This window comes from Thunnus thynnus, chromosome 12, assembly GCF_963924715.1.
Source record: "Thunnus thynnus chromosome 12, fThuThy2.1, whole genome shotgun sequence".
Lineage (NCBI taxonomy): Eukaryota > Metazoa > Chordata > Actinopteri > Scombriformes > Scombridae > Thunnus > Thunnus thynnus.
This window is the reverse complement of record NC_089528.1, coordinates 11,958,913-11,981,865: the sequence shown is the minus strand read 5'-3', so window position 1 is coordinate 11,981,865 and position 22,953 is coordinate 11,958,913. Positions and strand designations below refer to the sequence as shown.

At 40.2% G+C, this 22,953-nt stretch overlaps 1 protein-coding gene across 5 annotated transcripts in view; it reads right to left on the bottom strand.

The window, feature by feature from the left end:
- Nucleotides 1–22,953, bottom strand: part of pde4ca (phosphodiesterase 4C, cAMP-specific a) — a 45,047-nt gene that overhangs the window by 19,313 nt on the left and 2,781 nt on the right. The window contains exon 1 of one of the 5 annotated variants that reach the window (XM_067605506.1): nt 19,241–20,454. The exons of 2 other annotated variants lie outside the window; for them this stretch is intronic. In XM_067605506.1, the coding sequence (XP_067461607.1) occupies nt 19,241–19,314 (74 nt within the window). In that variant the 5' untranslated portion in view covers nt 19,315–20,454. Of the gene's footprint in view, nt 1–8,562; nt 9,681–19,240; nt 20,455–22,953 lie in introns of those variants that run through there. 2 more of the 5 variants (XM_067605504.1, XM_067605505.1) reach the window with 2 other exon arrangements.

Below are 22,953 nucleotides of genomic sequence, written 5' to 3'. Positions count from 1 at the left end.
AATGAGCATGTTGATAGCAGTAAGAAGTGAAGGAGGAGCTGCAAAGAAGTGTTTTTTTTTTCATGCTGCTGTGTTTAAGCATTGTAATCTAGGCTGTATATATCTGCGCTGCATGACACATTAAAGATGTTCTGGAGAAAACAGGGATTAGTAATGGCTTAATGAGACCACAGAGTTCAGCTGAGAGTGAACACGCTCAAGACACAGAACAAAGTGAACCGAGGATGACCTACAGAGGTGTTAAATATGGCCAAATTTAAAATTTTTTTTATGTTAACCAGTTTACTTTAATGCAATAGTCAGCAGTGTGCGTTGTGGGATCAAAGTAGTTTGGTTGTTTTTGCTCTAATGTTCCTGTGGCCCCTCACACAGAGGGAAAACCACCCTGTTTGTTTGTCTTGCCTTTCCTCTCTTTTCCTGTGACATCAAAATATTTGCACACTCTGCAACTTGATGGAGGCCAGTGTGTTTTTATGTGTTTATACCTACATGAGCTCACCATAGTCTTCTTACTGTACCCCGTCTTTATGCCCCTTACGTGCTGGTGAGCTGTAATGAAGTCTTGGTTGGATGTCAAACAGCTGCACAGCTGACAGGTTGTCTTTGACTGTTGTATCTTTGGAATACTTTTACTATGCAATATGAACTCTGATTACTTACTATACTTACTATATATATATATATATATATATATATATATATGTGTATATATATATAGATATATAATTTCAGTGGTACGACTCATGCATGGGTGGCAGCCTGCAAGAAAACATTAAATGTGGCTCCCTGCCTTCCCTGTTTGCACTCTTGTCTCTGTTACTGACTAATCCCCCCTTGTTAAAAAACAAGAAGGAAACACACTACATATACACATACGTATATCCTCCTCAATACATTCAACAATGAAACAATGAATTTAAAAGTTTAGTTGCTGTGATTTCAGAAAACATGTATGAAACAAAAACAGAGCAAATACGTCAACCTTTTCAAATAACAGCTAAGTTTAGACATTATGCAACTGCAACATAAATGTATATATGTCCATTGTTCAGAATCAGGCAGCGAATAATGTTTTTAAAAGAATCTGAGCCAGTGTTACAGTAGTTGACACAACAGAAAGGCAGGAACACATAATGACTTCAGTGACCTTTTTATAAAACAAGTCAGTGCTGAACAGAATTATGAGGCTTACGGTATAATGGGACAACTTTGTATGGAGCCAGTGATGTGAAAAAGATGTCATTGTTTCTTTTTGTTTCTGTTTGTTTGTGGACAGGAAGTGTTTGCCCTCTGACAGGATGGAAATTTGATTAAGTAATAGCTGGTTATTTTAACTAACACAATGATTCTGTGAATATTTGCATCGATTATTGAAAAAAAATAACTGAACAAAAGAAGAAACAATTATTTTTGTCAGGCAATATTTGTTTTTCAAAAATAGATTAGTGCGCACACAGACACAGACACACACTCATACTGACAGTCACCTAACGGACTTGTTTCAAAAGCAGCAGCTGGTCTATAAATTAAACAAGTGTGTACGTGTGTGGTCACTGTCTTACTGCACTTGAGTGTATAATACAGTCAGTCCACTGTGATTAAGTCAGAACAGTTTATTTTACTATGAACTCAGAACAGCCAAAAGAAAGAGACAGACAGAAAAAGAAAGACAAAACTAGCGAGTGTACGTGTGTGTGTGTGTGTGTGCAATCATTATTATATGTGAGCTGTACTCTCAGTGTCTCAGCGTCCCCCTCTCTGGCGGCCGTAATCACCGTCTCAGAGCCCAACCCTCTTACTTCAGACTTTTCCTTTGGAAAACAACACAACGCCGTCACAACGCCTGCACTGGTGGACGTGGAGCGTGCGCTGACCTCTGATGCACTTTGAAGTATGAAGTGGCTGCTGAGAACAGTCTCTCTCTCTCTCTCTCCCAATCATCGATCGATTGATACAGTATAAGCAGTAGTGTGGTGCAATATCATGACCAGGGAGACAATTGTATCAGCTGCAGTTGTGCTGTGTATCTCCCTCCAGCAGAGAGCAAGAGAAAAAAGCGATTTGTCCATTTTAAATAAGAAAGTTGAGTTTTTCTCACACTCCTAAAAATCTACAGTTTGGTTTTTAGTTGCATAAGCTCTTATCAGTTGCAAAAAAAAACCCCAACAATTACAAGCAGTCAAATTTGTTGAGAAATTCTTGCATTTTTGTCCCTGTTGTATGAAATTAAGCTTGCATAACCAATCTTCCACTGTACACGCATTCTTTTGGTTCAAATACTGCTGTTTGCTTTTACCTCAATGAACTTTAAAAATTAGCCTCACTGGCAGGAAGACAAACTGTAGAATAATATGTGGACAGTTAGCCAAGGACATCCTACATATTGTACATACTGTACTCCTTTACACTGTAGACCATTGTTTAAGGTGGAAGTGCACAGTAGGCCAGACATACAGTATATTATATCTTAAATAAATATGCCATTACAGGGGAAAAAACCCCTTTAAAATAAGGACACTTCTTATAACACTGTGTAAAAGTCAACAGCGTGAAGTGTGAAGCACTAGCAGAGGTCATTTTAATAAACCTGAGTGAGTTGGAGACCTGGAGAGATTTACAGTGAGTCATAAGAGAGTCCTCATCTACCTACACACACATTCACACAAACACACACACACACACACACACACACCAAGGACTCCAGTCTCTGTTATCCTCCAGGATCGTATAGCACACCAAAGAAAACATAGAAGTGAGAAGAGAAGAATCAGAGGAAAAAGAAAATGCAAGCGGTGGGTCCGAAGGTGAGAAGAGACACGAAGAGAGGAAGAGAGAAAGAGGGGAGAGAGAGAAGTTCATAACCTGGTCTATAAAAGAGTCGTAATATGATCAGCGGGAGGTATTAATGGTAACAGTCCCTAAAGTGAGAAGAGGCCACATAGAAACACTTTTCTGACATCAGGTGGGAAGAGAGTAGGAACTAAATGTGTGATGATGACATTACTGTAAAATGCTGAACCCTTAAATGAAATACAAGGTCAGTAAAGGGAACAAGGTGAGTCAAGGAACATGAACAATGTTTATCGTACAACTTTAGGAAATGAAACACACATGTGGTCTAAATTTACAGGTTCGAATGCAAGGCAAAGTTTCAAAACGTACTTCTCGCTTAAAGCTTCAATACAAATTTGCAGTACCCTGATGCCAAATACTCCTCAGGATATCACAAGAGAAAAGCTGGCAATCCATCAGACACCTTTGCACAGAACACATGCAAACACACACACACACACAGGCACGTAATTGCACAATTATGTGCTACAAAAAAAAAGTGATTCCTGTGTCTGGAAAGCTCATCACTGGACAGTAAAGTTGTGGGGTTTTTTAGGAGAGCAGTCCTGTCACACTGCAAATACTCAGCCGCGGCTTAACTCGTTTGTCTTTGCACGAACACACAGGTTCAAGCCGAACATCATATCCCGCATTAGTAGAGTGTAAGTTTGTGTGTGTCTGCGTGTGTGAGGCCTGCAACCCAACACCAGCGACCTGTTCCTCCTGTCTGTGAGGGAGATAAATGAAGGTCCATGACGCTCCCTGTGGGCCAGACCACCATTAAAAGCCGCTGATGATTTAAGAAATGCTTTGGAAACACTTTCAGACACATTCATTAGGACAAAATGCCTTTTGGCTGTGATGTCTTCTCCCCTTTGCCAGGACCAGTCAGAGTTATGCTCTGTGGAGGGCATGAGATGACTTAATAATGCCTGCAAATGAGTAGATTCACGTACTGTGACTGAGAGCTAGAAATCATTTATAAAGACCACATTGACCCGGCAAATTTAGATAATAATTGACCTCTGAGTTTATGTACACAAATTTATCTGTAACAAGAATAAAACAAAAAGCTGCCTGACAGACTTTGGCGTCTAAAATATCAAATCGTGTCCAACATTCACACTAGGAGATTTCGATAAATCAAGCGGATGAAGACTTCTCTTTTCCCCTCCTCTTCTCTCAGGTCAAACTGACAGGGGAGAATATTTGGTTTCTAAGAAATGCACTTCTAAAGCTCAATGTCAGTTACCTCACTCACATGCAACCCGCCAGAACTGTCATCTTTGTAAAGCTCTTAATTCATATTAAATTACTCCGTGCATAAATCACACTCCCTCACTCCCAAACACCCAACAAAGCTCATACTTGTATTTGCTGTCAGAGTTCATTTAGAAATAATCTCTACGGCTCTGTAGAATTTTTCCATTCCTTTCCTGGCTGTCATAACTTGCATAATGCTCCGTGTCATTGCCACTTCATTTTATACTTGGCCCTCAGCAGGTAAGTATTGAGGGAAATTGGATCAATGACCTGTGGACATACAGCAGACTGTAAAAGGTTTGAGAGCAGTTGAGAGAAGTAACATGGCTCAAATTGATAGAGCTAATTAATCAGCATTTAATTTTCAGTCTAAAATTAAAACAAAGTTATTTGTAATTGTGAAACAATTGTTAACATTTGCTAATTAGCACTAAACATAAAGTACAGCTGATTGGAGTATCATCAGTTCTGCAGGTATTTGGTTATAAAATTAAAGGATATGGTTAGATGTTTTTCTCATTGTCAACAAATCTCGTGTACAGAGCCAAACCAACAGTGAAATAATAAAGTTAGATACTTTTAATTGAAAATTGATAAAGATTAAAGTCAAGGGGGTTGTGATATGTAGCACAACAAGCTAGTGAAGCAGTGCAAACAGAACATGACGTCTGTCTTACGTCTAACTGCTCTCCGGAGACAAACTACCGTGATCATAATCTTTGTGGTGAAGGAACATGTCACCCAGTGCAGCGGTTTGACTTATTGACATGTTTTTAATAGTATTTGGATAACAATGGAGGTCTATGGCACAACGGAACACCCTTTAATGTTGGACCAATTAAAAATTTGATCTGATGATGGCGCTAGATGAAACATTGAGGATTCACCGACTTTATTACAATTCATCCTGATTAAACATTTAATGTCTGAACCAAATGCCATGGCGATCCATCTCATAGTTGTTGAGAGATGCCATTTAAAATAAAAAATGTCAACTTCCTGTTAGCACTAGAAAGATTCATTCTTTGAGGACCTTGAATTGTCTTTACAATAATTGTTGAGATATTTCAGTCTGGACCAAACTGGTGGACCAACCAACTGCCTGACCAACATCGTCATCCTCAGAATTACGCCAGTGTGGGGCAAACAAAAAAAACATAAGCATTACACTGTTCCTAGCTGCTAAATAAGATCAAATTAAATGTTCCTTACAGACTGCTTTCATTTACTTCGTGAGGCAGCTGGATTCGCGAGATCACAACATCATGTGATAATGCATCTTGTCAGGTTTCAAATTATGCGCTTGCGCTTAAACCACCGGGGGTTCGGACCAATCAGCATCCTATGAGGATTCTTGGGTGATCTCGTCAATCCAGCTGCCTCGCAAGGTAAAACGGTGAGAGACGCTGATAGACAGATGGTTCATCCAATCACCTGCCAAGTATTTTTTGAAGGTGCCTGCCCTTTTCCCAAACAGCTTCCAAGGACAACTTCTCAGATGGTTCTGTGTAACAAACCATCTGGTGCGTCAGGTTATGCTTTCATGGCTTAAAACCAATTTCTGGTCCATAAAATTCAATCAAAGGATAAAAGAATGCAGCATAAAAGCCAGTAAGCTACTACTTTCGCGAAAATTCACTGTTGATCCTCTTATCTGTCCTCTTTTAGGAAAAGCAAGTGTTACCTTTACAGCCACAAGTTGAGAAAAGAAGCCAATAACCATCCAAATGGGCAAAATAAACCATCACCACTCATCCAGAGATTTCTAACAGACAAACATAGTATGTGTAGTTTGCTCACAGACATGTAAAAACATGCATACCCAACGTATCCATCTAAGGAGAAAGGCTTACTGTTATCTGACTGTTGTCTTCTACAGTTAACTGAGATAATTGGGCTTTAAATCATGCACCAAAAGCACACGAGACGGTCTGGGTTTGGAGTCTGATGTCAAAAGCTGCAGATTTATATCCTTCCTCCCCCTGCAGGTTCATCTTGTCAGCTTTTCTAATGCCTACGTGAGGATGCACTGATGCATGAATATATTTTATATATACAAAAGGAACTCTAGCCGACATGTCTGAGTGCCTACATCAGCTCTCTGGATGTCACTTTATTACCAGCACTGCGGTCTGCTTTATGTGAATAGATAGAGGGAGGGGGATCGACTAAAAGAAAGAAGGAGAAATAAAGAGAGTAGAGAGAGAGAGAGAGTGAGGAAGATTTACAATCAAAGCACCATCAATCATTTACTGTTGTCTGATGATTTAATACACATAAATACATCTTTCACTTTAGAAGTGTCAACTTCTTAAATATGAGATATTAATAGATTCCCAAAATGGTCACCGACAAGGCTGTTAATCTCGTGCTTCTCTGCTCCCCCTGCTACTGCTCCCCCCCCCCCCTCGCTATTCCTCCAGAGAATAAAATGGTGGTGGAGAATCTGGCTCTAACAGTCTGCTCTTCCATCACCATCACCGGCGTACCCGAGAGGATCAATACCGTGACCCAAATAAAGCTCCCTACTCTCAGTCTGTGATTCCCCTCTATGGGCACATTAACTGGTCGTCTTTTGCTGCTTTTAAAACTGCAGCATTGTGGACTGCTTTTTTAGATTGGTCTTAGGTTCAGTGTCCACAGGTGGAAGTAATCTGAGCAGTGGTGTGACATTTCCATACTTATACATTACCCCTCAAAGTCTGGCGTAAGGAGAGATTTTTGCTTGTTTAAGAGCAGAAGTCAATTACATTTCTTGGCACGGCTCTTCAGAGGAATGTAATTGAAGGGACAACTGCCCTTTAAATCCCCCCTAGCTCACAAATGTTTTGTATTACATCTGATAAACATGGCTCCTGCCTGAGAAAGAGGACAGAGGACCGTAATGTAAACACGACTTTATCTCTGAGTCCTCCCTCACAGCCTCCCTGCTGGCACTGAGGATTATGTGTGAAGCTAGATGGTTATGGTGGACTTTTCCTGTGAGAATATTTGTGCAGAGGACAGTTGCAGTGAAGCTACGTGGCAGACAGATACGCTTTATTGAGAAAGAGGACGTGTATATTACGCAGAGAACAAACAGGATTTGTAGTACTGTATAATAAATGTGCACGATGTGTCTACTGTACACATTCACACACACTGGTTTTGTTTGTCTTAAGTGTGTATGAATGTGGTTCGTTCACATGTCGTGACTGACTGCGAAGTGACAGCGTAGGGAGAAGTTCTAACGTTGCTGTTTAGAGAAGTAACAGACTGACTGGTGGTTACAGCACCAAAAATCAATACCTTAATTAAACCACCATGTAAAATCCATCTGTGAATTCACTGCAACTAACGACTGACTTCATCCAAAAGGTGAAAAGAGTGTTTCATAAATGTCTAGTGGGCTCATCAGTGAAACTGAAAATTTCTGAAAAGTATGCATGTAAATCTACTAAATTTTTGCTGCTATTTACTGTCTTTGATAGAAGTTTGCAGGTATTTAACAAAATGTTAACTGCAGATACAACCAACCACATTTCCACACTCCATTTACAATTACAGCTATTCTTCTGTGCAGCTTGCTACTTCATTTTCAAGTCTTGGCTGTCCTACTTAATAGAGTATAACCACAGTTCATTTGTCTTAAGCCACAACTGTGACTTGGCATGAGTGTTCATTTGCAGAATATACTAAATTACAGTATTAATTTCTAAGTTACATGGAGGGTTTTTTACCCAGACGCAGTGAAAAAAATGAAAATGATCCAAATTATTTCCACACATGTTCTCATGTTGATTCTTGACGGCATCAAGAAGCCTTCAAAATTAATAATTTGGGGTCTTTGTCAAAAAAAAAAAACACTGTCCAGTTTAACAAATGAGGACACACCACAAGTGGTCAAGAGGAAATATGATGAAAAAAAAATATTTTGGGAAATGTAGATATGAACCAAAAACAACTGATAAGAGCAGAAGAATGTTTTTGTAAATATTGCAGCTGATAAAAACGGTCTAAAAGCTGTCTACAGATTTTAGATATTCATTTATAAAAGATAAGAAAGACTCCCATTCTCAAAATAAGTCCCAGTATAGTGCTGTAAGTCCAATATAGCATACGCTGCATATAGCATGTAGACATCTTTACTGTCCTGTTACAATTAATACTAATACAGATAGTCATTGATACAAATGCTGCTATTTCTAGTACTTAATAGTAAAAGTAATGGATACATTTGAAAAAGAAAAAGAATTTATATATTAACACTAGCCCTGTTTTCCTATCCATGCTCCTAACTTGATATACTGTAAGATCTGTATCATGTGTCACACGCTGTATGTGTGTGTGTGTGTGTGTGTGTGTTTGTGCGCGCGTGTGTGTGTGTGTGTGTGTGAGAGAGAGAGAGCGAGAGAGATGAAAGGAGACACTGACAACGACGGAAAGACAAAAGACTGAGTGAGAGTAAATGAGATAGCTCTTAATTACCGCCTGCGTTTCTGTATGATGTCAATAGGCCTGTTGACAGCACAGGGCGATCCCCATATGTTCCCACTCCTCACAGTGATACTCCGCTCCACGGAGTAACAGAACCCACAGTTCGTCGGCACACTCATCTTTCTTTAGCCTACTCTCTTTTAACTCGTCCTCACCCTCCTCTTCTCGGCCGCTCCGCTGCTCTCCCTCTCTTGGTTCTCCTCAGCTTGTGGCTGCTCTCATCCCTGTAAAAACCGGCCCGCTTCCTCGTCTGTCTCGCTCTGTCGGGCTGTCCGGCTCTCCACGGCTTCCCAGGAGTTCTCATTACCTCTGGCAGGAGTGGACACCAGCTCTAGGACCAGCGGCTCCAGTGCACAGCCGGGATGACCAGGGCGATGCAATCCATGCTATTGTATGCCGGTCAAAATCTGCCTCTCCTTGAATAATTTGAATGAATTTGGAGTGTATTCCTTCCTGAGCACCTGAATTCCTCTTGTGAGAGCTGCACACTTCCTGCTGCCTGTCTGTCTGCCCTGCAGCCAGCAGAAAAAGCTTTTCATCACTCTCAGCAGAGCTCCATTAATCGGTCCCCCATATACATCTTGTCTTTGCTTTGGGTCTAAATGTGGCGGAACACTGCTGCCCTCTTCCCCCCTCTCTCTTTCTGCCTGTCTGCTCTCTCTCTCTCTCTCTCTCTCTCTCTCTCTCTCTCTCTCTCTCTCCCTCTCTCTCCCTCTCTCTTACTCTTCTTCTGTTTCTGTCTCTGCTTCCTCCTCTCCCCTCTGGCTGCTACACCTTTAATCACAGAGCAAACAGAGACCTTTCCTTTCCCCGGGCAAACTTGCTCTACTGCTCCAGTCTGTCACAGTAGCCCTGCGCTGCATATGTGTGTGTGTGTGTGTGTGTAATTTCTTTTTGTCCGAGCGCCCCACAGAATGCGTACAGATCTCTCGGACATGTGTGTGTGTGCGTGTGCGTGTGTGTGAGCAGTCGAGCGTGTGCGTCAGTGAGCAAGCGTGTGTGTGTGTGTAGGCATGTGACTGAGCAAGTGTCTGTGTGTGTGTGTGTGTGTGTGTGTATGTGTGCATCACACACATGGGGGAACAAGTTTCAGAGTGAGGTCAGAGCTGAGAAAGGGGGCGGGATCAGAGCCAGCATGGTTCCTGCCTTCTCTAAATGTTTTAGCCATTTTAACCCCTTCCTGCTCTCTCTCTCGCTCACACACACACACACACACAGGATCCTGATACAATCACAGGACAGCACTCTCCCTTTGGGCACCGTACCATTATCCTCTCCAGATGGAGTGTGTATTCATATGTGTGTGTGTGTGTGTGTGTGGCAGGTTTGTCTTGTCTATGTTAGGCAAGAGATTGATGACAGGATGAGTATGATATGGTATTACAGTAAGTAGCTCTTGGGACACAGCTTGCTGAGAACGAAGAACATGTCACGCACACACTTACGTGCTCATGCACAGGCTTAGGCACGAGCATGCAAGGTCACCCATGGCTGGGGGCAATGTATTTTTGAAGACCAGAAATGTGAAAAGTAAATATGAAACCCTAGCTGGTCGACCTTCTGTATGCTCCATATGAAAACTTAAACAGGAAATATTTGACAAGAGATCAGTAAAATGAGACAGGAGCCATGAATATACAGGTCTATGTTCCCAGAGTCAGATTATACAGTACCCAGTTTTGCAGTTTTAGACCAGAGAAGAAGAGTTTTCTAAGTTTTCATTTGGATGACCCGTGTATTAATAAAGAAGGTTTACTGACTGCACTGCAGGTGCTTTGGTTTTGCCAAGTCCTTGTGACAGTTTGTTTATTTCAGTGATCCAGCATTGTGCATTGACTACCTATTTTGAACGACTGACTGTTTGCTAAAGCCCTCCCTCGGACAACAAATGTCCAATCATAGAGTAGCAACCATAACTAGGCATCACAGGCCGGTCAAGCTTTGGATTTCTCCACGCCAAAGCAGTGTGCCTGGGGCCATAAGAGCGATACTTGACATTTAAAGAGTTTGAAAGCTGGTCTTTTGTAGTCTTTCCAAAAACCATGTGTTTGTCTGTTCTAAGCAGACAAAGTTACCTAAGATAGTGTTAAGTTTGCTCAACATATCGGTTAGTTCTCACTGGAACAGCCTTTGCTTGTGATACATTAAAAGTGAAAAGGTGAAAGTGAAAACACACCGTATGAGAATATGAACAAGTGCCTCCGCTAAGCAGCCAATATGCTAGAACGAAATAACAGCATGATTTTACATTTTTCCTTATCATACTAATGGTACTAGGACTAACTAGCTCCACTTTGCAATACAAGAACAACACTGTTTCCTTACTTCCATGTCTTATAGGCTACATGGATCAACAAATGTGAGGATGCTAACTTTTTGCCTGGGACATGTAGATTTAGCCTCAGCTTTTAGTACAATATCAAGTATGTAGCCATCAAGTGCATATTTAAGAACTCTTTAACAAGACTAATTCTAAAACTAATTCTAAAACTAGTCAGCTGCAAACATTAAAAAGTTAGCTAGTTAGCCACAGCTGAGAAAATCTCCTAGTTACTTGTCATTTCAGCAAAATAGTTACCAGTTAGAAATAGGAAACCCTGCTATTGTCCGCCTGTCTAAAATCCAGAACCCATTGTTTCAAAAGGTACTTTGAGTTTGTAAACCTGCCACCGTTATCAAGAGCTTTATGTGCGAGAACAGAAAGCTTGACAGACAACAGTAACTAAGGGGGACGGAGCTTAGCGAACTTTGCTATCACACACGAAAAACATCTCCATAAATGGATATGCACTTCAAACTACAGTCTGCAGTATGACATGGTTCAATTAAATTGGCAAATCAATCAATAGCATCACCTCATCACCGTGGAATTCACAAATGTTAGGCAGAGAGACAACAATAGGTGAGAATGGAAAAGACAAAGCAAAAAAAAAAAAAAAATACAGCAGAGGGTCAATAGGTAGTATTTTAATATGAGCCAGGACCCCTTCTAGCCGCCAGGCAGTTTAAACTGCATCACAGGACCACTGCTCCATTACCTACATATGAAAGTCTTATTACTGCACATGTGATAAAGTTGGCTTATATTTTTTCATATGGCTCAGTTTTATTTTTTAATTTTATATTTACCTTGGTTGCAACATACAGTACATATCATTTAACTATGTTTGCTCTCCCAGAGTATTTAATATAATCCTTTAATATAATACAAAGGTTCTGTGTCTGCGGTAGTCAAGAAAAACTGCCCATTTAAGGAAATCTGAAGAGGTGCACACGAAAAAGGGCCAATCATAACCACAAACTGAACAGACCTACAATATTACTGTATATTATGGCTTTCTGGAGCCTGAACCAGGAACAGCAACAGTTTATAAATCCAATCACACGACTACAATGAACTGAACTGGTAGCAATTTAGGTTTTGCAGGATCGACTGTGCAGATTCACAATCAGGTCCTTGATGGTTTGATAAAGAAACTCTCCAAGTCGAACTTGATATACTGAATAATTTGTTTAGTTTCCTGGCCCTGTACTCACATCTATCTTTTGTGAAGACATACTGTACAAACATTAACATGTGATCTGACTTTGGACTTGTAAAACTGAAGAATTTATTAGTGGACGAACAGTGTCCTGATGCAAACCCGATGAAGGGATGTTGTGAATTAAACTTCTCACACATTTTTATGACAGGAAAATTGTTTTCATGTGGAACTAGAAGAAAAAAAAAAGTGCATAAATAACACGGTTTAAGAGCATTATCCCTTGTTATCTAGAGTGGACATGCTCACTCACTTACTGACATTCACATACACATACACACTCATTGGCTGGCAGTATACCAGAGGATTTCACAGTGTTCCATGTATCTGCGTCACCGTGGTGGAAGAGAGTGGATGTTTGAAGAAAGACAGACGTGAAATGTTTGGTTCTGCTCAGTATCTTCACGTCTCGTCTTAACAGTCATGCTCTTAAACACTGGACGTTGCGGGCCGAGACGATGTGGCGAGGTAATCTCTGAAACTCATAAAACGGTGAGGCATCATAAATTCTGGCTAACCCCTCGGTTGCGGTTTTAATAGTCCATTATTTGCAAAGGGGCCTCATGACATCATGTGTTGGCTACACAGAGGCATGGTGAGCATTCCTGGATAATGAGCTGTTTTGAAGTTGGTGAGGAGCGCTGTGTGTCAGAGCTGTTGCATGTCAGTGGACATACTGTCTGTTTGTGGTTTGTTTGTAAAGCTAACTGACACTGATTAACTTCCACCGTCATATTGTCCACCAAAAGCCAATTGTATTAGACGAAGCTATCAGAAAATGTACAATAAAATAAAAACATTGTAATAGCATAATCAGAAGGGACTTACATTCTCAGAGAAAATAAGTGCCTTGAATGTCATTTTATATGATTATATCGTGTTTTTGACATGCAACTCATGGTCAGTCACTTTGTGTTGCTACTTATGTGGAAACTGCAATATGGTCCATGTTCTGTCATTTTTCCAAAACATAATTTTGCATATTTAATGTACCGTTAACGTAATTAAGATTCTTTTTTTTTTTTTAGTGATATTTTCTTTTAATTTATTGTCCTCTTAAACTTCTCCTGGAGTTTTTTTTCATATTTTTAAACACAGAAATGATTTTTTCCTACAACTGTTTGACATTTGGTATCTTCTTTCTCCAAAATTTCATTGAAGCTATAAAATGAGACACTGGAAGGCAGATTTACAAATCCTCAATTTGCTGTCTGGGCCGCAAAAGTTTATGTAACAAAAACAATTTAGTGGATTTTTTTTTTTACTAAAAGTGATGATTTAAATGGGCACAGAAACAATCAAGTTAATATGAATACAATTGAGAGATATGCTGAGACATTATGCTGTATGTTCTGCTCATGTCTTGAGAGGGTAGAAGAAAGAGTAAACTGGCATTGACATATTTATGAAACCTGTAGACTTTCAGAAACACAATCATGCACTCTTCATTAACGGTGTATGAGAAGAAAAAGCAATTAAATAATGCATTAAATTCAAAACTGATTCATCAAAATTTCTCATAACTGGATTATGAGGTATGAGTTGGAAGCATAAGTTTCTCACAATTTCTTCTAACATATCAAAAAGTGATGAGCGATTTAGAAAAACCCTCTCATTTCTTGGACCTGTAACATAGTCTCATAGTAAATATGAACTATTTAATTTGTCTAAAAACAGTATTATAAAAAAATAAATCAACCCCTGAATAATTCAAACCCAAAATAATACGTAACAGCATCAAGTGGAAATATTCTAAATGTACTGAGCATCCTTTTATACACATTTTCCTAAATTCAGCGTGATACATTTGCTCTTTAAAAACGCACAGACCTCTACTAGAATTAAAATAACTCTCTGTTGGCCCCGCAATGTGAGTTTGTGTCAGGGGACCTGTGTTGGGTACGGCAGACTTCCAGAGGTCAAAAAAGCAGCTGCAGAAGAATATGGTACATAAACACGCACACATGCATATTCACATGAGTGGGGCATATTTCCACAATGGTTATCTACGTACGTAACAGGATCTCCATGAACATTGATTCCCACGACTGCTCAAAGGAAGCAGTCACTCAAATGAACGCCTACTTTAAAAAAAAACAAAAAACAAAAAAAACAAATGTACTTCTAACTAAAACAGTGACTTTTCATATGCGGCAGTGATCATAATAGCACCAAACTGAGTACAAACCCAGAACTAAATGACACAGCAGTATATCTAGATTAGAAATATTAGATTCACTAATTAGTTGTTCTGATGATTTCGCATTAAAGGTGATTACCACAGTGGCAGGAGAAAAGCAAACCAACCGAAACAAATTTCTGCATGGTACAAATGTCATCTCAAATACGTAACAAAGCAGCCGCACCAGGTGTCAGCATGTGGCTGTTGCTAGCGGCCTATATTTAACTGAGTCTCTGTGATGTCAAACGTCATGTTACAGCATGTACTGTAGTAAAGGCTATCAGTGTGTCGCCTCATGATTCATTAGGCTGCCATCTGCTAGCATGACGGCGGGGTTTGGGGCTCGTCTGATTTGGGGATTGGGTGGATGACAGACCTGTACGCACACATGCGAACGCACACACTCAAACTCATAGACACACGCGCACACACACATACACTGGCCCAGAAAGGCCAGGGCATGGGATACGTGTGCACATGGGAGTTCACTAATGCATGCACTTGTACAGGGACATGGAAACTCACTCAGAGTCATACATAAGGTAGACAAATGCAGATTCAGGTGCACATAGGTCTGTGTGCACCCCCAGGTGGCAGGTGGCCACTCTTCTAGAGGGGAAGTGTTTTTAAGAAAAACAAGCGACATGAAATGCTGTCATGTCATGGCAGTCACGTCTCAGTTTCATTTCTAGAAAAAATGCAGAAGACTCGGCTTATACACTCTGGCCGGCTGTTGAGCCTACTGTAAATGTGTGTGCATACTTTTGTATGTGTTGGTATAGCAGTAAGTATAGTTGTAAACAAATCTCTAGCTTTCAGAAATTGAGGGACAAAAATAAATGAATTCTCCATTTTGGCCTCCTCCTGAATTACGCAATATATTCTATGTATGAATGAGAACATCATAAATATAATTGAAAAATACATTTTTAAAAATCTAATTATTATTGGCAGAGCATGAGTTGGTCACACAAAATATCACCTGATAATTTGAAAGGATGATTTGACTATTTGTAAAGTCAAGGTGTCATGTCTGAAATTAGGAATCATTTGTATCGTAACGATTAATTTGTATCTGAACTTATCGGCAGTTTGGTTACGTAATTTCCACTGTACTAAATATTTGAACTATGTGGAGAAATACTTACTATTGCTGTATACTGTTGCCTCAAGTGGCCAATGTACAAACTACTCAAGTTAAATGTGTGGAACAGGAGAGCAGAGGAGCTCAGCATTGAGTGTCAAGTTAAGTCAAGTGGGAGATTTAAAATGCAAACAACATATGACACCCTCCATCCTTCGATCTGCAATCTGGATTAAAAGGAAAAACTGCACCAAACAATCTTTTAACAGAGACAAAAGAAAGAAGAAACCACATGAAGAGCAACAGACAGGAGGATCAAGCATGAACAGACGTGACTCAATAGACGCTAAATGTATACAGTAGAGTAGACTGAACAGTAGAATTACAATACAAAAAAACAGAATGATAATATTAAGTGAATTAAGTATGAACATATGTTACTAAGTAAATATTAAGTGTAATATGTTAAAGCTTTTCAGAGTGTAGAAGAGTCAGTCTGACGCTACTGCACCTTTAAAAGTAAAAAGGGATAAAAAAAATAATCAGTTGATTCTACCACATAAATCAACATAACTGGTCAATTTGACATCTTGAGTAAACTTCTTTCAAACACAACAGCCTAAAAATGGAAATATAATTCAACAATCCAAACAAGCCAGGTACTTTTCTATCCAGCTATTACAGCAGCGGTGTGCAGCAGGTCATTGCTCTTTAACTGTCTCTAAGCATAACTTAGTCAGTTTCCCCCTCTAGTGGTTACAATGAACAGTCATATTGATGCTGCTAAACTATAGTAACACTGATGACTGAAACTAAAGAGATTTGTTGTTTTTCATCAAAACTGAATTGAGAATGGCGTTTTAAAATGAATTTTGTTTTAGTTTTTTTTTAAGCCAAACTACATTACATATTTTTGATCAGATGTGACACTGTATTTTGCATTTTTTTTTAACCAAATGATTACTTTTGGAAGAGAGAGTTCAATGTCCCAACTTCTACTAAGACTAATGACTAAAGTAGCAGCTCATCCGCTCAGGACACATAGCTACTCATTTCAAAGCCTTCAAAGCTTTGATTCCTTTGCAATTAATAATTTCTAATCTTTTTATTGTTGCTACAGGCTGATAAAGGGAAGACGGCCTTTATGTCCCGTCAGACTGTGAGTGGGAAATAAAGTAGAGCTGCTCGTTTTGAACTTGGGGAGTGTTAGAGCTGTCCCGGGCTGCTGCTGCTGCTGCCGGCCTCAGGAATCAATGAGGCTCTGGAGGCGATTGGGGAAATCAGTCATGCTGAAAATATGGAGTACAGCAGTGACGCACACAGCAGCCAGCCCGCCACAGCCACACAGGCCCTATTGACTAATCTGGGTGTGTATGTTTGGGGGGGGGGACTGGCAGCTATATTGGGACCTCTGACATTGACACTGTTGCCCTTTGGTTGGATAGCCTCACTTGACACTTTTTTTTTTTGTTGGTTTTCCTCATTATTGTTTTAGTCACAAACTGTCTTCTCTGTTTGTCTACTTCAGAAACATCTTTTTATTCTCTCTTCACCCTCTAACCCCCCCTTGCTCCACCTCCCCCCTCCAGTCATTATCTGTGCGCTAAAAGCAGCACTATCTCTACGCGCGTCCTCTCTATCACGTCTTCTCCACCCTCTCGTCTGTGCCTTTACACTCTTTGTCTGAACTATCTCTTTTTTCCAGTCAGTCAGCCGTTTGCGTCTGTCTCTTTTGCTCTCACCTCGCTCAGTCTCTTCCCATCATTCTCTACTTCAGATAAAGCGCCATCTTCTCAAACTGTAACACACAATATGTAAAGTGTGGATCCGGCACCAACTATCTTCTCATGATACCGACTTAAGAGCTCTCATCTCCAGCCATGTTCGAATTAATGCAGTGTGTTCAAGCGTCCCACGCTACCAGAGAAGCCATAAAAAGCCTTGCTGAGAAAGTTACGGGGAGTGTGTATATGTGTGTGTGTGTGTGGTAGTCAGAGGGTAGGATGAATAGTGCCCTGGTACTGTTAGTACAACTGAGGATAAGAGCTGTCTCTATTGTGATGGACAAATCTGGATTACAAGAGACTGTTTTGTCTCAGGGTGTCTGTGTGTGTCTGCGTGTGTGTTGCACAAGGGCAGAGAAAATTACTTATTTACAAAAGAATTTAAGTATAACCTCTACTAATTTAAGAACTACTTCCGCTGAAACACAAGCACATTAATGGTATCATGTCCATCATCACACAATAAATAAATCTCTGTCTTTAGTGGCACTAAAAATGAAAAACATGATTTGAGCTTTTGATCTGAAGCTCTCAACAGTGACTCCACTTGAGTACTGTGTGTGTGTGTGTGTGTGTGTGCGTGTGTGTGTGTGTGTGTGTGTGTGTGTGTGTGTGTGTGTGTGTGTGTTTTTTCCAGCCAGGAAGCTCAATGTTCAAATCAGGTAATAAGAGAATAGAGGCTTGTTCTGTTCCCTTCTGCACTTTTGTATTTCTGGCTGTGGTCTAAAATCTCCTGCTTTGATCTCCTCATATGATCCAAACAGGCTCACGGCTGGAGGAGTTCGGATGACACTCGCGAGGCACATGCCTTATGCCCAGAGTTCAGAAAAGTTTGCCGCACCGCACAGTGCATTTAAAAAAAAAAAAATCCCACAATAGCTCTCCCATGTTGTTGGGTTTTTTTTTTCAGTGCAAAGTTTTCCTGGAGGAGGACGGTGATTCTTTATGAATCTGTGAAGAGTTTAGAGCTTATTTTAATGATACATCCTTTCACAATGCATATGTAGTCACTCTGGCCTCCAGATTCCTGTGTATATATTCGCTGGCTGTGTATATGTGTACTCTTGTATTTCATGTATTCTTACATAACATTGAGTCCTGCAGGGATCTTATGACAGCTGTAGTAGATTTCATGCTTTGAATCCAGCCTGGTGATTACACTGTTGTATCTAGTTACAACTACAATTAAGTCAATCAGTCTCATCAGTGTGTACACAAGGGACCAGCACTGATGAGTGCAACAGTTACCATGATTTACCTCTTGGAAGAGAGTTAATTCAACACATTATCTTATTCATGTCTGTTTTGTTTCCTTGAGGACAAGATAGAAAACACAGATGAAATCTGCTCCCTTTGTTGCTCTAACAGATAATTTTCCACAGTGCGGTGATATTTCTTCAGTCCTCTTATGAAACCCAAAAAGACCAGAGCCACATGACAGTCATACCGTGCCTGTCACGGACGCCTCGACTTGGCTCTGGTCCATGGACCCCAAGGAGGGACATCAGTGGACAGAGCCATCGATCCACCATGTCACCCCCCGAGGCCCTCACTGCCATCCACAGCACCCGGCGTACCAACAGCAACACCCACCGGCTTCACCACAGTGCAGATGTTTATTTGGAGTTAAATAAGTTTATCTAGTGTTGAAATGGGAGACAGGTGGAATCTCACCGCTAAGTATTTCTTATCACTGGAACAAACCAAACCAGCACTTTGCAGAGATATTCGCTGCCATGTCAAATTGTTTTAAATCAAAATTACTTTTTTAAATATTGTGATATAACTGGTAGAACCAGACCTGCGCTAGAAACGTCGCAACTACACAACAGAGTCAGAGTGAACCACAAAAAACACCAAATAATAAAAAAAAAAACAATACTTAACACAGTGACAGAGTAGCAGTGTCTGATAATTACCCATCAGCACATTATATAAGACGAAAAACTTGCCAGGCACATAAAACAAGTGAAATCAGGTTTTTAAATTCAACCTGAACATCTGCAAACACCTGTACTGTGTCGCTTTCACTGCCACACACAATCACAAAACTCTGAACACACAAGCGGATACGTACCCAATGCACGAGTGCCTGCGTGTGGAGAAGTTGCCATGCATCTTCCTTGAAAAGCGAGAGTCTTTGTTCATCATTTTAAAGGCAGGTTAAAAAAAAAAAAGAGTTTGGTTGAGTTCAGAGGAGCATCAAAACAGCAGCTTTGGAAGGCGAGGGAGAAACAAAGTGAACTTCTGTGGCGTGACCAAAACACCCCATGCTGTTGTGAAACGGAAGAGAAACTGTTCAAATTCCTTTTAACGTTCTCTGTGGTCACAAGTTATGGCACTGGGAGACAGGTCCCTTTGACAGGATGGTGCAGGAAAAACAGGTCCAAGAACGGCAAATGTAAAACAGCGAAACACAAGACTCATCAACTGCACCTGATAGGAGCAGTTAGACAGTAAGTCAGGCCTGCTAAGTCCCCCTCTTTATTTATCACATAAAACTTATTTGCTAGAAGCTCTCTGCTTCCAGCTCGGTGTAGTATTAACGAATCAAAGTGCATCAAAGTGGGAATTCAAATTGTGGCTGTGGTCCCGGCGTTAAGGATATGTCCATTTGTTTTTGTGGAAAAGAAGTAATCAAAAAAGTAGTGTGTGTGTGTGTGTACGTGTGTGTGTGTGCGTGTGCGTGTGTATGAGCGTGTGTGTGTGGACAGCCTAAAAAGGCAAAGAGTCTTGGCTGTTAGAGACCTATCACAGAGTGAGTTAGCGAATCATCTCACTGACAGTGGAAGTATGGGGCTGAATCAAATCAAGTGAAATTGAGGATGGTATCAGCTGTCAGTGTTCGTCTGGGACTAATTCCTCACTCGTTCTCCTTTCAGCTCACCACAGATGTGCCAAGATAAACGCTTCTCTCCTGGTTTTTTCTCTCCCCTCGCACTCCTAAATAGGAAACAGCAAGCTTGAATTTTTCCAAATATACTGCAAGATGACAAAAAGGAATTCCTCAACAATGGGCCCCAGGTATTTTCTGTATTTAAAATTCTGGTCCAACAACCGTGACACAGAGCTGTCCATCTGAACAAAGGGTTGCCTCTGTGATACTACACCAACAGACTGCGCAGAGTTAATCTTAGTGGGAAAAAAGTGAGCTGGAAAGAGTGTTATAATCCCATCAGATGCTCCCTGGAGAGGGCCGTCCCAAGTAGTCCCTGTCAGCGGGCCATAACAGACTTCTGCTCTCTTCTTCTCTTCTCTCCTGAGAGTGGTGGGACCAAACTCAGGCTTAAAACAACAAACAACACTATCTCCCCTGAGAGTGAGAGAAAGAGAGAGATACTGTGGAGGGAGAGAGAAGGGGTGGGGTGCTGGGTTCGTTGAGAGAGACACAGCCAGAGAGCAAATTGAGAGAGAGAAGAGAGAGAGAGAGAGAGAGAGAGAGAGAGAGAGAGAGAGAGAGAGAGAGAGAGAGAGAGAGAGAGCAACAGGACAGAGAGAGCAGAGAGAATGACAGTCACTGCATGAGAAAGTGGACCAGTGTGAGCAGCACTGGGGTTACAGCATAATAGTGGAAGTGAGGTGAAAGAGGAAAAACATACCACAATGTGCTATATTAAAATATTAGAAAAGGCTGAAACATGTACAAGGTTTTCAAGTTTTGTTTTTTTTTCCAATGAGAGCTTCAATACAGATTGTCTTTTCGTGTAACCAGCCTGCCTCCAAGCCAGTAGTAACAATAGTGTACTGGTCAATCAATACTTCAATATTGTGTGTATATGTGTATGTCTATGTGTGTGAGTGTGTGGGTTGGGTTGGGTGGGTTGGGGTGGGGGGCTTTTTTAAAGTTGGTTCAATTTTCCTTTTTAATATTGACTTCTCTTCTCATGCCTTGATATAATCCATATGATTCGCACAATATCCTCTTCAGTGTTAAACAAATATTTGCTGTAATCAAATACGTGACTATGAAAATACTGCAGAGAGTACATGATTAGTAAAGGATGGAAACATCTCATTTTTTTATCACATGAGGGACGCAGGAGGACAGGAAGTATCTGTTACAACATATCAGAGATTATCAGATCCCTGATAACTAGCAAGTTAAACTTGCTCCGATATTAAACATAACTTTAACAATTTTAGGCCAAAATACACAGATTACACTGTACCTTCTGCATGACCTTCAATAACCAGAGAGTAATTTAAAGGACCAGTGTGTGGAATTTAGTGGCATCTAGCAGTGAGGTTGTGGATTGCAACCAAATGAATACCCCTCCTCCTCCCCTTCCAAGCATGTAGGAGATAAAACCGCAAGCCGCAAAGCTTGCAAAAAACGCAAAAGACCCTCTCTAGACAAAGTGCTTAGTTTGTCTGTCCTGGGCTACTGTAGAAACATGGCAGTGCAACATGGCGGGCTCCTTGGAAGAGGACCTTCTCCCTATGTAGATATAAAGGGCTCATTCTAACGAAAACACAACAATTCTTATTTTCATGGGATTATACACTAATTAAAACATACTTATGAATATTATATTCCATTTCTGTCAAATCTGTTCTGCTAGATGCCTCTAAATCTTACACACCGGTCCTTTAACTTTTTAAACTATTATTCAACCACCAGCAGCATGTTATTCAGTCCAACCCATTGCATTTAAGAGAAAAGGTTGATGTTAACTTAGTAATATTTCTCAAAAGCATCAAGCCAAAAGACCTCCAGGACCTTTAAAAAGGACCTTTTCATTAAATATTGGGGTTTATATCCAGTAAAACATCAACCAAGGAATAATACTCTTTTCTCTACTCTGACCCATCACTAAACACAACCTGATGCTCCATGTCCACATTGCACAACATAGTAGCCTCTAGTGGAAAACACAGGAAATGCAACAGTAATTTTCATCCAGAAAATCTGTGAATATCCTGGAAATAATATTTTTTTTGTTGTGCTAACATAAACAGAACCTGAGTGAAAGTGAGAGTGAAAGTGAAAGTGATCTAAGTTTTGTTTTCTTCAGGCTCATCATAATGTTGTTTCCCCAAGCTACTACTAAACTGACCATTCTTGAAAGAAATAAAACATAATATGAATTAGTGTTATCACCTTTAACCTTCAAAAGCTGGATGAAGAAATGACAGTGACTGATACTCCAGCACCAAATGGTATCCTATAGATCATAGTATATTTATTGAGCAATATCTAATCCCTACGCACAAATATCACTATTGCTGTAGAAAATTTCACTTTAAATGTATTCCTTTTTTCCATTGTATTACAAACATGTAGCTTGTTGCAACACATTTACACTGTCATATATGGTGATATGTATTGATAAATATAGTGATTGTAGGACAACACACTTTATTATATAATAAACAGTTGTGTGTGCAGTGTATGCAGTTCTTATATGTAGTCTGCGTATAATATTATACTGTATAAGCTATGATAGTAGAAGTTCAGTTGCTAGAGTTAACATTACTGAATTCACCTTGGGAGACATTAATACTTCTGACTGAAAAAAGAGCCAAAAAGATTACGAAACCCTTTGAAATAAAGCAATACATAATGGAAGCAGAACTTACTGTCACCCCGGGAATAGCTTGCAAAAACAATTTTCATGTAACATTTTTCACAATTGAAATCCATTTGACGTGGTGTCTCAAGAGTGGAAAAAGAGTCTTAATCAACTTAGACACCAAGTGAAAATAACTTTGCGTGTATGTTCTATATTTGAGCTCCCTGCGACATTTATTTCCCCCAGTTTGTTTAATTTCTCCTCCTTGCGAGCCATC